The sequence below is a fragment of the Nanorana parkeri genome, unplaced genomic scaffold, assembly GCF_000935625.1.
Source record: "Nanorana parkeri isolate BGI_ZX_2015 unplaced genomic scaffold, ASM93562v1 scaffold1668, whole genome shotgun sequence".
NCBI classification, from domain to species: Eukaryota; Metazoa; Chordata; class Amphibia; order Anura; family Dicroglossidae; genus Nanorana; species Nanorana parkeri.
The window spans coordinates 57,695-72,857 of record NW_017307936.1 but is presented as its reverse complement, the minus strand read 5'-3'; the positions used below and the strand labels follow the sequence as shown (position 1 = coordinate 72,857).

Genomic DNA, 15,163 nt, shown 5'->3' with positions numbered 1-15,163 from the left:
TCTCTCTCTCTCTCTCTCTCTCTCTCTCTCTCTCTCACACACACATGTTAAAATGCAGCACATCAATAATGATCTCAATGGGCTCCCCTATCACAACAATGGAACAAAAATCGATGCAGCATTTTTGGCAGCAAAGTGCTGTGTCCTAAAATGCAGGTGCACTGGTAAGGTGTGTTGGAGTGCTGTTTAATGCAATTTATTACTGTACATTATGTGCGTTATCGCAGTGCACTGGTGTGATCAGGCTCTAAAGCCCAACTTCCTGCAAATTTCATTTTTTTATTAAAATGTGGCCCTAGGCAGGGTACAAAGTAAAAAATGCTCAACTACAATGCAGAACTATCCCTATGCAGTACTTTTTTTTTTTTTTTTTACAAAAATTGTATTAATTTAAAGTACAAAACAGAGGTTCACAATAATATGACAAAACCAGTATAACCCCAATGGCTCTCTGCCGGCGACCTTTGCCAATTAACGTATCCTCTGCTGGACTTCTGGGGTGCCCTCCAACCGAGACATTTCCTGATCTCGATCCCAACCCTCAGCGGCTCTCCCGACCCTTGACTCCCTTTGAAAAGATCTGTAAGGAGGAGAACCCCACTCGCCATGCGATGTCCATACTATATTCCATGCTGAAAGTCCTTGACTAGGCACCTCCTAAATGCTGCCCGCCTCTGCATCCCATTGCTGTGGAAACAACCTAGCTGTCCCTCCGGAACACTGAGGAACTCTTCAGATCTACCTGGTGACCGTGGGCCGCTTTTCTAAAAAACACGGACGCCTACCTTCAGGTGATACTTACAACCTTCGCCTGAATCCTACTCAGCCGGGATCCTCGGGGCTCACTGTATGCATGCCAGACCCACAATCCCACTACTCTCAACCGAATCTCGCTCCTTTCCCTCTGGCCCCTCCCTCTCTACCTGTCACTGCTTATAACCTAGTGATTACCCCCCTTCCTTCTCGTCTTTCTCTTTGCTGCCATACTCGCATCATATCCCCTCTCGTTGCTTTACGTGAGGGGGAACACAGATCAATACACGCATTATCTACTCATAGCAGTTATTTCTATACTTGATTATGGACAGGACCGGAGTGGCACATTGTGCTTGCTTGACTCAGTGTTGCTTATGTTTGATGTCACTTACTGTTTACACTTTTTGTTGTACCAGACAGGGTTGTTCCGGCCCTACGATGACTGCAGTCTTATAACGGACAGCCCATTAATGCTATAGTACTTTAGATACAGTTGATGCAAACCTCTTACCCCATACGAGTGCTGGTGATGTTGTTACATAAATGAGGCGTTGCCTATTGTCCTACTGTATCTTGCATATGTACAATAAAGCTGATTTATGATTTAAAAAAACACACAAAAAAACAGGATAACAAAAAGGATAAACATGTAAATTGCTAGCATGCAACAATGCAAAAAAAAAAAAAAGGTTTCAAAGACGCATTTAATGATAATGATAAAAATCAAATAAACCAAGTCATTAAATACAGCTCAAAGAAAGTAAAAAAAAAACTCTTCCAGGTTTGGCCCCAACAATCTCCACATAACAGGGTGATTCAGAGGAACGATGTGGGCCCACCCAAGAAACGACCTTCCCAGAAAGATCTGATTCGCATATAAAAAGCTATGTTATGCAGGACATGAGGAAGATCAGGTTCTCAGCTTGTGCAACATTCGTACAATTTAAAAAAAAAAGAAGGGGAGATTCAAGGGATATGAGAGGAGTAGAGATGTAGCACAAGAGGGAAGAAGAGGTGACAGAAGGTATAAGAAAAAAGAGAAGAGAGATAAGATGCGCGGAGGGTGATCTAGATCCACATTCCCACTTCCTCAAAGTGAGAGCAAGGATTCTCTCTTTGAATTCAGGTTCAAGTGCTGATTTATATTCAAGCCATGGAGACCACGTTTTAAGAAACTTGGAAAGGGAATCGCTCAGTATGGCCAAACTCATTTAACCTCTCCAAACTACACCATGGGTTGTTTCCAAGCCTTAGCTATAGTTTGGCAAGCAGCCAAAAAGATGAAGGTGGTTACATAGTTAGTCAGGTTGAAAAAAGACACATGTCCGTCGAATTTAACCTATTGAGATAAGAGGAGAAAAACCTAAAACTGAACGCTATGCCCACGGTTACCCACTGTTGATCCAGAGGAAGGCAAAAAAAACCTCAATAAAGCATGGTTCAATTTGCTCCAAAGGGGGAAAAAATTCCTTTCTGATCCCATAGGCAATCAACTATTACCTGGATCAACAATCTCTGGTGCCTAATATACATATAAGAACTCAATATCCAGTGATCAATTGTCTATTAGACAGCTTTAAAACAGAGCTATTGAGTGTAGCCTCTCAAGGATTACAAGCTATATTACAAGATAAAATTGACCTAATTAAAATGTATACTCGTATCAAGAGTTTTTGTACTTTTGGGCATTGCCACCATATGTCGAAAAGTGAGCCTCAAGTTGCGCAGCCTCAGAAGCACAAAAGCTCGGGGCGAATTCGGAGATCGTAACAGACTTGACGCCATACCAGCAAAACAGCAGCTTCTTGTGCTAGAATGTTAGGAGAAAATTTGCCTGCAGCTGTCCATATCTTCCCCCAATCCCCCAGAGATTCGCCTAGGTCATCTTCCGATTTGCGCCGCACACAGTACAACTTTGAATAAAGATGTAATCAGCACACCAGCACGACAGAATCTAAGTCAGTGCAAATCCATTTATTGATAGATATCACTCAAAATATCAAGCGCTTTCGGGGCCGCACAGGGTCCCCTTCATCAGGCTCCTCAGATAAAGGGGACCCTATGTGGCCACAAAAGCGCTTGATATTTTGGGTGACATCTATCAATAAATGGATTTGCATTGACTTCGATTCTGCCGTGCTGGTGTGCTGATGACATCTTTATTCAAAGTTAAACTGCCAAGCCAAACACAATTGCTGTTTTTGATACAATCAACCATCTGTAAAAATTCTGTTCATATGTCATTCTAAGTATGACATTTCCGTTAAACAGTTATGCCAATTCCTACATATGTTTATAACAAGTTATTGTAAATAATGATAGAAAATACATTCATATAAAAAATATAAAGGGTATTTACTGTACCTGCTAAGCTGCCAGGTCTTTGCAATGTAGCTGTGGCATACAGTTCTTGTGTATGCTTATTGTATTGATCAGAAGAAAGAACTAGACGTTTTGTAGGTGATAGTGTAGCATATGTACCAATGGTTGAGCTCAACTGATGCAAAGGTGAAGAGGTTATATTAGACTGAATGGTTGGAGGAGAGGTTACACGCACCGATGAAGGAGATAGTCCAGCAGATGATACTACTATGTTGATAGGTGAACTGGTGCTGTAGGATTTGGCAAGACGACTAGGAGACTGTTTTGGAGAAGAAACCCTTTGTGTGGTGCTGTAGCCGGTACTCTCGGAAGAAGAACCCACCCTTTGGAGTTTTGTTGGAGAACCTATTTGCTGCATTGACAAAGGAGAGCTTACTCTCTGTGCCGGTAAAGTTGAACTTGAATAAAAAATTGCTGAAGAATGCTGGGAATCAGGCAAATGAAAAGCACTCCCATGGCTTGGCACAAAGTCTCTTGACTGAGAGGCAGAATGTGATTGGGAAGTTTCAGATCCAGATGAATGAGTTACTCTATTTGTACCCTGTAGTGAAAAAAGGACTTTTAACAAAACTGCTAAATAATGATTTGAAAATACAAAGTTTGCGATGCAGAGTGAAAACAAGGTAGCAGTAAAAGCAGATAACAGCAAACTCCTTAAATTAAAACCAATATAAAATATGAGGGGAAGTGATGTTATTTTATATTGCTATAGATTTAACAATGTAAACCATAGACAAACACCTGTATATCTGACAATGTAGATGCATTAAGAAATCATGGCTATACCAATATACTGAAAACTAGTAGTGGAAAAAGATCTTTAGAAATATGTGTACTATTAACTAAAAAAAACAGTGGCTTGCAAAAGTATCCCCCCCCCCCTTGGCATTTTTCCTGTTTTGTTGCTTTACCACCTGGAATTAAAATTGATTTTTATTTGGATTACATGTAATGGACATACGCAAAATAATAAAGAATAAAAAAAAACGGAAAAGTGGTGTGTGCGCCTATGTATTCACCCCTTTTGCTATGAAACCCCTACGATAAGATATGAAGGTGATTGGTTGCACCATAAGTCCAGGGCCGTCTTTAATAGTGATTGGACCCTGGGCAAACATTTTCTTGGGCCCCTGCCATGCAATATTGCACGCTACATGCTGACAGCACACAGCCGTGCTGCAGCTGGGAATGATCCTGACAATATTGTTGGGATCCACCCCGCTACCTGATTGATAGCTAACTCTGCCTCTCTAGATCCAGAGTCAGCTGTGCCCGCCCCCTCCCCCATCTGTCCCTCCAATGAGCACTGGAGGAACCGAGAGGGGAGGGGGGAATGACTGTGACTGACAGGGAGAATAATCGGGAACTCCGCGATCAGAGGTCTGTGATCACTTAGGTCCCTATGTATAGAGCTGATGTGTGACAGTTTCTGAGTCATCACACATCATGTCAGCAGTCTCTGATCAGCTTCTGTAACATGGCATCAGTCTCTGATCATCTCCTGTAACATGTCATCAGTCTCTCATCATCTCCTGTAACATGTCAGCAGTCTCTGAGCATCTCCTATAACATGTCAGAAGCCTCTGATCGTCTCCTATAACATGTCAGCAGTCTCTGATCATCTTCTGTAACATGTCATCAGTCTCTGATCATCTCCTGTAACATGTCATCAGTCTCTGATCATCTCCTGTAACATGTCATCAGTCTCTGATCATCTCCTGTAACATGTCAGAAGTTTCTGATCATCTCCTGTAACATGTCAGAAGTTTCTGATCATCTCCTATAACATGTCTGCAGTCTATGATCATCTTCTGTAACATGTCATCAGTCTCTGATGGTCTCCTGTAATATGTCAGTGGTCTCTGATGATCTCCTGTAATATGTGAGTGGTCTCTGATGATCTCCTGTAATATGTCAGTGGTCTCTGATCATCTCCTGTAATATGTCAGTGGTCTCTCATGATCTCCTGTTAATATGTCAGTGGTCTCTGATGATCTCCTGTAATATGTCAGTGGTCTCTGATGATCTCCTGTAATATGTCAGTGGTCTCTGATGATCTCCTGAGATTTGTCACACTGAATTTGGAAAGCACAGTTAATATGTCAGTGGTCTCTGATGATCTCCTGTAATATGTCAGTGGTCTCTGATGATCTCCTGTAATATGTCAGTGGTCTCTGATGATCTCCTGAGATTACAGTCACTGAATTTGGAAAGCACAGTTCTGGCTTCCCCTCATCAGGAAATTGGGGTGAAAAGGAGTGATGTATACACATCTCTGCCCCCCCTTGTACTATGCCCCCCCCCCCATGTGATCTCGGTGTGGGGGGACACAGATCATCATCTAGGCTCCATGTCTATACAATGACTCATCACCAGCTGGGACACACTGAAGACAGCAGTATCTTGCTCTGGTCGGCTTGGCCTTTGTTGCTGGGCTTTGTAGCTCTCTGGTGAGCTGCAGCCTCCCCATGAAGAGAGAGAGAGATCTGACCTTGTGATATGTCTGCTCTGTGTGCCGTTCCTGCTGCATGTGATCTCTGCACCATGTTCTCCTCGTCAGTGGAAAGTGAAACTGAAAGCAAGGTGGGCAGCTGACAGAAACTCCTTAGGCTGCTCTGCTCCTGCTGACTGCCTCACTCGTATGGTCCCTGGAAAGAGCCGCCCAGCCTCCCGGTTGTTATGCCACTGACTGGCACTTCTGCTAGTCGATACTGCGCCCGGTGACAGTACACCCTAGGCGGCTACTTTGTTTCCCTCACAGGGCCCCAGAGCAATGACTGGGCCCGGGGCAACTGCCCTTTTTGCCCTGCCTTAAAGACGGCCCTGCATAAGTCACATAATTAGTTAACTAAAGACCACCTGTTTGCAATCTAAGTGTAACATGATCTCAGTATGTATGCACCTGTTCTGAAATTCCCCAAAGTCTGCAACACCACTGAGCAAGGGGCACCACCAAGCAAGCGGCACCATGAAGATCAAGGAGCTCTCTAAACAGGGTTTGGTTATAAAAAAATATTCAAAACGTTAGACATCCCACAGGGCACCATTAAATCCATTATTAAATGATGGAAAGAATATGCCACCACAACAAACCTGTCAAGAGAGAGCTGCCCACCAAAACTCATGGACCAGGCAAGGAGGGCATTAATCAGAGAAGCAACAAAGAGACCAAAGATAACCGAGGGAGCCACAAAGCTGTCCTTAGGACCACTTTAAGCCGTACACTCCACAAGGCTGGCCTTCATGGAAGCATCATGTTGTGGGGATAAAGGGTAATTCTTGAGGGAAACCTGTTTCAGTCTGGCCAGAGACTGGCACGGAGGTTGACCTTCCAGCAGGACAATTACCCTAAGCATACTGCTAAAGCAACACTCAAGTTGCTTATGGGAAAACATTTAAATGGCTTGGAACTAAATGGCCTAGTCAGAGCCCAGATCTCAATTCAATTGTCCCAGTGGCCAGATATGCCAAGCTTATAGAGACTTACCCCAAGAGACTTGCAGCTGTAATTGTAATTGCTGCAAGAGGTGGCTCTACAAAGTATTGACTTTGGGGGGTGAATAGTTATGCACGCTCAGGTTTTCTTGGGAGTTTTGTGTCTTATTTCTTGTTATTATCACAATAAAAAATATTTTGCATCTTCAAAGTGGTAGGCATGTTTTGTGAATCAAATGATACAAACCCCAAGGGTGGTGAATACTTTTGTAAGCTACTGTAGCCTGTACTTTTACCACAAAGAGATATTAATATCTCTATATACTGTATAATTACATACACATTTCAGTGTTACCTGTTTTTTTTTTAAATGTTATAAATGCACATATTATTATAGACTTTGATTTATATATGGTCTTTAAAGTAATATAGAGCCAGAATCATAGTCATATTATGTGGTCCCAGCTCAGTGCCACATCACCAGAACAACAAGGCTGTTATGTTGCAGAAGCCAAAGAAACATCATACTGTATTTTCAGATACACAGAGATACCAGGCTGCAAAAAACAGAATAATGCTATGCTACCAGAGATACAGCAGGGCCATGTTCCTAGAGACAGAGTACCTTTTACCAGTGTTAGTGAAGATGTGTTACCAGAGACAGTGTTGCAATATTACTAGAGTCTGTGAAACTATGTTACCAAAAACAGTATATTCACATTCCCCATTCCATTGAAGCCAAACAGACAGCATGATCAAGTATCTTTGCAAACCCAGTTACTGCCTTGTATACGTAGCAGCAACATTATCACTGTGCTGTACATATTCTGTGCAGAGAGCAGAGCTGTGGGAGGGACCCAGCAGTTCTGGAAGAAATACTTAAAGCAAACCAAGTAAGAGTTACTAATGCCACCTCTGCACCTAATTTAGGCTAAGCAAGAACAGATCATGCTTGATACACTTCTTTCCTGGCAACAGCTGCCAGGGAATCACAACTCTGAAACTGGAAACGATTAAAAGCTTGCCACTTCCGGATTCATTCACTGCAGGAACAATCAGCAAACAGATGTTCTCCTTGCTGACACCCACCATGGACATCCTGATTGCCCTGGAGGGGCAGCAGTGCTCGGGATACATAGTGGGAGCAGTGAGGAAGGAATGAGGGGCAGCCACCCAAATTGCTTCTAACAGAAAGCTGAAAGTCTGCAGAAGAAATACAAAAAACGAAGTGCTGGCTGCTATAGCAACAGAGAGTCTGTTTACAGGCACAAGCCTCACATTAGTGGCAGGAAGAGGGTTAACTTCAGGTGGCTGGACTATTTTTGCTATTTTTTGTCTATCATGTGTTACTATTTTTTTAGCTGTAAATGTTTGTAAAATACCCTCCAAACCATACATTTTCTAAAATAGCAGGACCTGTAAAATAAAAAGACGGGGCTGCTGATTTTGTACAATGTTTGCGAAAATGTTTATCAAAACAATGTTTTCTATACAAAATACACTAAAGTCATTATTATTGCACACAAACACAGCATAACCAACACCATTTCTACTAAATCTAAAAGATAAAACTGTTTTGAGTTACTATAGAATCGCAGCCGACCCGCCGAGGCAGAGCCTGCATGCGCTCGATGGCCACCCAGGGGAGACTACCAGGATCCATCACCATCCAGCACGTCGCCCTGGTGACACTTGCTAGCAGATCACACAAAAAAAAAACAGAAGAGGGAAAAGAAAATTTCCAGAGAGAAATTTTTTTAGCTCCTTACTCCTGACGCTAGGCAAAAAACTGGAGACTTGTCAGCAGGTGGGGGGTTGGGCCACCAGCAGGGGCCGCCCCTAGGCTGTCTAAGTCTTTTTTTGTTATGTGCCTAGCGTCCTACTCCTGCAGGTGGCGATATACCCTACCTTTCAGGATCTCCGATCTGTTGCCCTGTGTCCTTCAATGAACGGGAGAGAAATTTGTAAATTTTAAATTGTGCATTCTTGTGAAGCAGTGAAAATCTCTAAATCACATGCAACAGTAAAGAAGCAACTTATGCTAAATATCTGGAAGTTGGCTTCAAGTTAACTTATGCATTGTTGAGAAGCCCGATCCACAGTGCCGTTTGTGCACTGCGTTGGTGTGCATTGCGATTAGAATGATGAGGTATACATTTTCTTGTAATGCAGTGCAGTGCAACACACATTCCAATGTGCTGTTGAGCATAGAGTTGAACAAAAAAAGCACTATGATGCAATGTAACATGCACGTCCACTGGTCTAAAAGGGACCTTAGTGTGTTGGCGCACCACCACACGTAAGGTGCATTAACACAATGTGGACCTTAGACTGCTGGTGTGGAGGGTGAGCGAGGCTGAAGGAAATGGTCTAATAGCCAGTCAGGATCGTGGCTCGGGTACGTATAAGGCCCCATTCACACATGGGTGCTTCATGAATATGTGTCAACTGCGCACAAAAGTGCGTGCTTTGATGTGCATTCACGAGACGTGCACAAAAGTGTTGTGTGGTGCTTACTAGGTAATGGCACCCCAAAGGCGGCCAAGCAAACTTAGTTCTAACACACGGGTAAAAAACATGGAGCGCATTGCCAAATTTGCAGCATGTATTTCTTTCCTACATTTGGCGCACTTCCAGAGAGCTTAATGGGGATCAATGGGGATGCACACCAAACTCAAGAAACAAACACACGCATCCCCGTGGGCATGCACGTCACAACGACCATGGCACTCTAGACAAAATAAGCACTTATTCCTTGCAGTTCTTCTTTAAGCACAGTGTCCCTCACTAAACAGTACACCACTGTCATTTACCTGGAACGCTTGTCTGTAGGGCTAAAAAAGCCTAGACACGCGTCCCAACAGGGCCTTACATACACTGCCCCAGCAGTATCTGCCTTAACAGAATCCCTCATTAAGAGCAAACTACTATTGTGGGCAACACCCACAACCTCGCGCTACCTGTTCCGATAGCTGAAGGACCCATTCACTGCAACAACCATCTCTCCTGGTGTTAGAACTGTTTTGAGCATTGTTGCCTCTGGTTAATGTGATATGAATTTATAACTTAGAATTGTTAAAATGATTAAATAGTGTATGACCTAAAGAAATTTTTTTAATTAGTTACAGTTTAAAAAAAAATCTACTTACTTGGTTATAGCTCTGAATGGCTGATCTGGCTTGATTGCTGCGGCTCGGAAACTGTAATGCTGATGTTTCCCCCAAAGCAAGGGTCTGGTTGCTATGGTAGCTTGATGAATACTGGAATGACCCTTCAGGTTTAGAACTGAGCTGAAGTGCACTCTGGGATAGCAGGCTGGGCCCTGAGTTAGGAGAAGTAGAACATGTTCTTAGTGAAGCAGAAAAAATAACTAGATTCTAAAAGGAAAGCCTGGCTTTGCTGAGCACCAAGTGTTAACTTCCATGCAGTTGGTTCATACAGATTTAGAAAGCATAACATTCATATGACATGTCACAGACATCATTATTATACCACTTTCTGTATTATAGTATGTTTATTAGTTAAAAAACATGTAAATAGTTTAATGTGTCATAAACAAAATACAAAATTTAATTGTTGATGTAGAATGTTGTCTTTGTTTAAGATATCTAATATATACTGTATATTGTTGTCCATATTTACCGTAATTTTCCTTTCTCAGCTCTCCCCATGTCAGCATACCACAGGTTAGCTCCGTACTCAACCCCAAGTAGGACCACCCTCACTAGATGATAAATTCCCCCTGCTTTACTCACCATGTGTTTCATAACACACCGAGCGAAGGCACTGAAAAAAGGGGGGAAACTATGCTGACTTGGGGCAGAGCCAGGAAAGGAAAGTTACGGTAAATATGGACAACAATTTTCCTTATTCCCGGCTCACCCCATGTCAGCATACAACAGGAAGTAGCTAGCCACAGAAAACATGGGAGGGTTTATAATGCAAAATGTATTATTATTATTGAGAATATGCAGCAGAAAGCACAGCAACTCCAATAGAACAATCTGAAGAAGAGGAACCGTCCACCCTATAATGTCGGATGAATGAATTAGGAGAGGACCAGCTGGCTGCCTTGCATACAATCTCCACTGGAACACTCCACAGGAGGTAGCCACCGATCTGGTCGAGTGAGCCTTAACTTCCAGAAGAGGGGGAAGGCCCGCTGAAGCATAAGCAATTTGAAACGTCTTAACCACCCATGAGGAAAACAATCTGGTAGAAGCAGCTGCCCCTTTCTTTGGACCTTTTGAAAGCACAAACAATTTGTCAGAAGTGTGGAACTCCTTGGATCTAGCAATGTAGGTAGATAACACATCCACTGCATCTACTCGTTTAGTCTCAAATAGGCTACTAAAGCCACGAAGATCTTGGTGAACGTTCTTGGAGTGGATGACAGGCCAAACGGCAGGCATCGAAACTGAAAATGATCCTGACCCACCATGAACCTGTGAAACCTCTGGGTTTCCATTGCTATTGGTATGTGAAAGTACGCATCTGCCAGATCTACTGACAACATCCAATCTTTCAACCTCACAACATTCTTTATTATTCTGAGGGATTCCATTCGGAAATGTTCTATCTTGATAAACTTGTTTAACCTCTTTAGGTCTAAAATTGGCCTGAACTTCCCTGAATACTTTTAGACCATAAAAAGAGGTGAGCAGACTCCGGTTCCTTGCTGCAGAGCTGGGACCGGAATTACCGCTCTTGAATGCAGCAATTGCTGAATTGCTGCATTCAATCGCTGTCCCCATAAAAAATCCTGTGGAAGGGAAGAAAATTTTAACTTGTAACCCTTCTGAATGACCCTTATCACCAATGCGTCCGGGATATTGTCCGCCCAAATCCATCCCTAACAGGCTAATCTTGCGCCTACTGTAGGTGGAAGGGCGGGCCGTATTTCAGAATGTCTTAGTGGGAAGACGGCTGGTCGGACAAAAACCCTAAACTTCAGGAAGGCTAACTTTGATAAGCTGCGCCAGCTCATGGGTGAAATCAATATATTATTACCCAATTTCTTGGTAAAATATAAAAGACGAGGTCACGTCAGGTAAATAGACACCAAACATGTGAAGCCTTAAAATTGCCCGCGCCTGCGAAAATGCAAAAAAACTACCATACCCAAAATTGGCCATAGGCGGCGCTTTAAAAGATTTTACCACTCATCAGTTTAGTGTTATCAGTGATTGATGGCCCCAGAATTATTTCTCCCACTGCGACATTCGCGGTGATATGCAACAAGTGCTGAGTAATTGGTGCATTAGTCGTTTTTGCGTGTAGGCATACCTAACGCATTTTTGCGCATCTATGTGGTGTTGGGGGGACTTTTACAATTTTTTGTGGGTTTTTTTGTGTGTAAATCTTATTTATTTTGTGAACAATTTTTTTTTTTTACTTTTTTTTTTTACACTTAACTTTATTGTTATCAAATAGGAGGATAAGAATCCCCCTATGTGATATCAAATTACAGTGACAGGTCCCCTTTATGGAGACATCAGGGGTCCCCCAATGTCACCTAGGGACCCCTAGAGAAGCTGATGAAGCACATGTCTGCTTCATCAGCTTCTCTCTGGTTTCTGTACCGGAGAGTAACAGAGGAATGCAGAAGTGATGTAGTATACAGCACTACCTGTATTCAGGGACTGGGGGGCAGAGTGGAGGGAGATCGTGTACTGAATCCCTCCATTCTCAGTGCATGAAGCCACGTCGCTCATCCCGGATCAGACACCCGGGAATGCGAGGACGGCACCGACGAGGAGAGGTAAGGAGGGGGGGGGGCGCACAGAGATGTGGCAGAGTGGCATTATCCCTAAGCACACAAACACACAGCCACAGCAAATCAAGCTATTCCCTCCGCCCAGGCCCCCTTTCCTCCCTCCTCCAAGCTAGTAGATGAACAGTTGCTAGATTCTGCTCTGTCTTTTGTGATCTTGTACTGGACAGGAAGTTCAGGGAAGTTGAGAGAATGGGAAGCAGCTGTTCAGAAACATGATGATTGTAAGTGTTTGGGCAAAAATTTAAAGCAATGCTTTGCTGGGGACTGTATATTTGCTTGATCTAGATTCATAATTGAAAAAAGTTTGAGAGCTTAATACTACTTTAATGGCACACACTGTCACACTGAGTTGTCCACATGGCTATAAATGCTGGGGCATGTTGCCTATCCTTATTTGTACTGAAAAAGCCACTTGAATATGTGGCAAAACATTCAACATTACAGAATCAGTCCAGTTAAATACAACTACTACTAGTTATACCATGAGAAGAATAAATGACGACTTTCAGAGACTCATTGTACAATTAATTTAAATGACTTTGTTACCTAGGGTTAAGGAATATCATGTATTGACTACTTTAGTTATATACTGTATATTGAGTCTACACATGTATGACCATTTTACATGATCTCAGCATACACCAGCTTTGATGAAACTACATGTTTATGTAAAACTGATGATCTTGCTGTCACTGCAAACTCAAAGCTAGGTAAAGTCGAACCACACTTATACCCTGTTTCCCCGAAAATAAGACCTACCCTGAAAATAAGACCTAGTACTATGTTTGGGAATTGCTAAAATATAAGACCTACCCCGAAAATAAGACCTAGCTGTGACCATTCCCAGGGCTGGTGGTGGCATAAGATGGAACTTGAAGAGCTGCGGGAGAGAATTCAGCGGTGCCAACGAAGCCAGATATAGAGGAAGCAAGGCGGCACTGGAGGGAGCAGAGCCGCATAAGCCAATGCCAACTCCTGTCACAGGCGGAGTGATACCAAATGCACTCTGCCTGTGAGGAATCGATAGTGAAAGTGCGCTTCGCTCATTCTGGCCAGCGATTGGTTAGCAAATTGCTCTTGGAAAGGTACGGCACCACTGATCACCATATTTGTGTACATGAATACATGTAGACTGTTGTATATAAATAAGTGTGGATTGTTGTACATAAAAAAATAATTAAGACCTACCCCGAAAATAAGACCTAGTGTGTTTTTTTGAGCCTAGAAAAATATAAGACAGTGTCTTATTTTCGGGGAAACACGGTATCTCCAGCAGTTTAGCAGGACTAAAGCATATTTTGTTTTTTAAAGTGTCTGGCCTGTGCTATTTTAGGGTCATGGCATAAATAGAAGGTGGTAAATCCTTAAATGAGTCTCACCAGTAAGATAATTTGTTCCTCCTCTCCCTCAGGGAGAAAAATGCCTGTAACATTTTGTCCCTTTCAATACATACTGTCTTTAGGATATAAAATCCATTTCTGTTTCTGCTGGCTGTCAGATCCAAGTTAAAGCACAGTTTCTTGGGCATTCCTAAGGGGAGCTAAAAGCATAGTACTAGGCACCGTCCCCTCTTCCTTCTCCCCATAAACTAGCACACCCTTCTCCCCTTTCATGAGCTAGCTCAGTACTAGACAATGCCCCCTCTTCTTTCTCCCCATTCATAAGACCAGCATAGCACCAGCCCCTATTACTAAGAGATGAAGGTGTATACTGAGAATGGGCTCTAGTCAGAGATCACAGTGAGAGACTAGCTGGTGGCTTGTGTTACTGTAAATGACAGCGCTCATATCCAGCACGTGCCTGCTGCCAGAGACCAGTGCTGTCACTTTACCCTCTCCTTGCTGTCAGTCAGACCTCATTTGACATTCATCTTCTTGTGACCAACGTGGTTGGATAGCGGTGGAGGGAAGGGGGGGGGGGCACTGAACCAATCTAGCTCAGCATCCAAAGCAGCTATCAAAACGAGACAAAGTTCTACATGTACTATGTCCCCTGGGAGACAGGAAGAATTAAAGTTGTTTCTGGTGGGACTTTTTTAAAGCATAGCCAAACCCAAAAATAGAAATTTTATATATTGCAACCTACCAGTCTTTGATGAAGTGCCTACATTAGTTTCCCTTCTTCAGGCTTTTTTTTGTCATTTAATCCTGTGACTAACACAATTCCTGTCCCTGGGGGGCTATGCTTACTGAACCTATGGAGGGAGCAATGGTTGCCACCCAGGCTGGTCTTCAACCTTTGATGATTGTGCACTGCATGACAAAAACGGGAAAAATTGGGTCCTGACTTTTTATTGGGGAACAACCTACATGCTAAAGAAGGTTTGCAACTAAATAAATAGGATGGCTGGAGCAGCACATAAATCCCTACTGTAGCTTCTATGTTAACCCATGTCCAATAAACTAGAATTGACCATGTCTTTCTTTCCTCAGTAGTGGTACCCAAGCTTTTGACCAGCATAATTCTGACTGCCGTATGCTCAGACCATGATCCTATTTTGGTATAATGGGAAATCTTTCAGGCATTTGTGGGAACCCTACACAATTCCACTGGCAATTAAATAAATCCCTCTTAGGGAATCAAGTATACTGCTTTGACCAGGCCCGGATGCCCCACAAGGCCACTAGGCCCAGCCTCGGGGCGGCAGGGAGCAGAGGGGTGGAATCCCCCGACGCCCGGAATTGTAGGTCAAGCGGTAAGTTGCGCTTTCTACATTTAGTCCTGCTATGGAAGGGCAGGACTAAATGTAGTGTGGGGAAGCCGCTTGTACGTTTACAAGTGATCGCCGCAAATGTGTGCAGCCTGTCCGATGCA

At 43.1% G+C, this 15,163-nt stretch overlaps 1 protein-coding gene across 1 annotated transcript in view; it reads right to left on the bottom strand.

Moving 5' to 3' along the window:
- LOC108799244 (catenin delta-2-like) overlaps positions 1-15,163 on the bottom strand; it is a 292,772-nt gene that overhangs the window by 233,655 nt on the left and 43,954 nt on the right. The window contains exons 3-4 of the mRNA XM_018571079.1: positions 9,723-9,895; positions 3,121-3,679 (exon numbers count right to left, since the gene is read on the bottom strand). Coding sequence (XP_018426581.1) covers positions 3,121-3,679; positions 9,723-9,895 — 732 coding nt within the window. The remainder of the gene's footprint in view (positions 1-3,120; positions 3,680-9,722; positions 9,896-15,163) is intronic.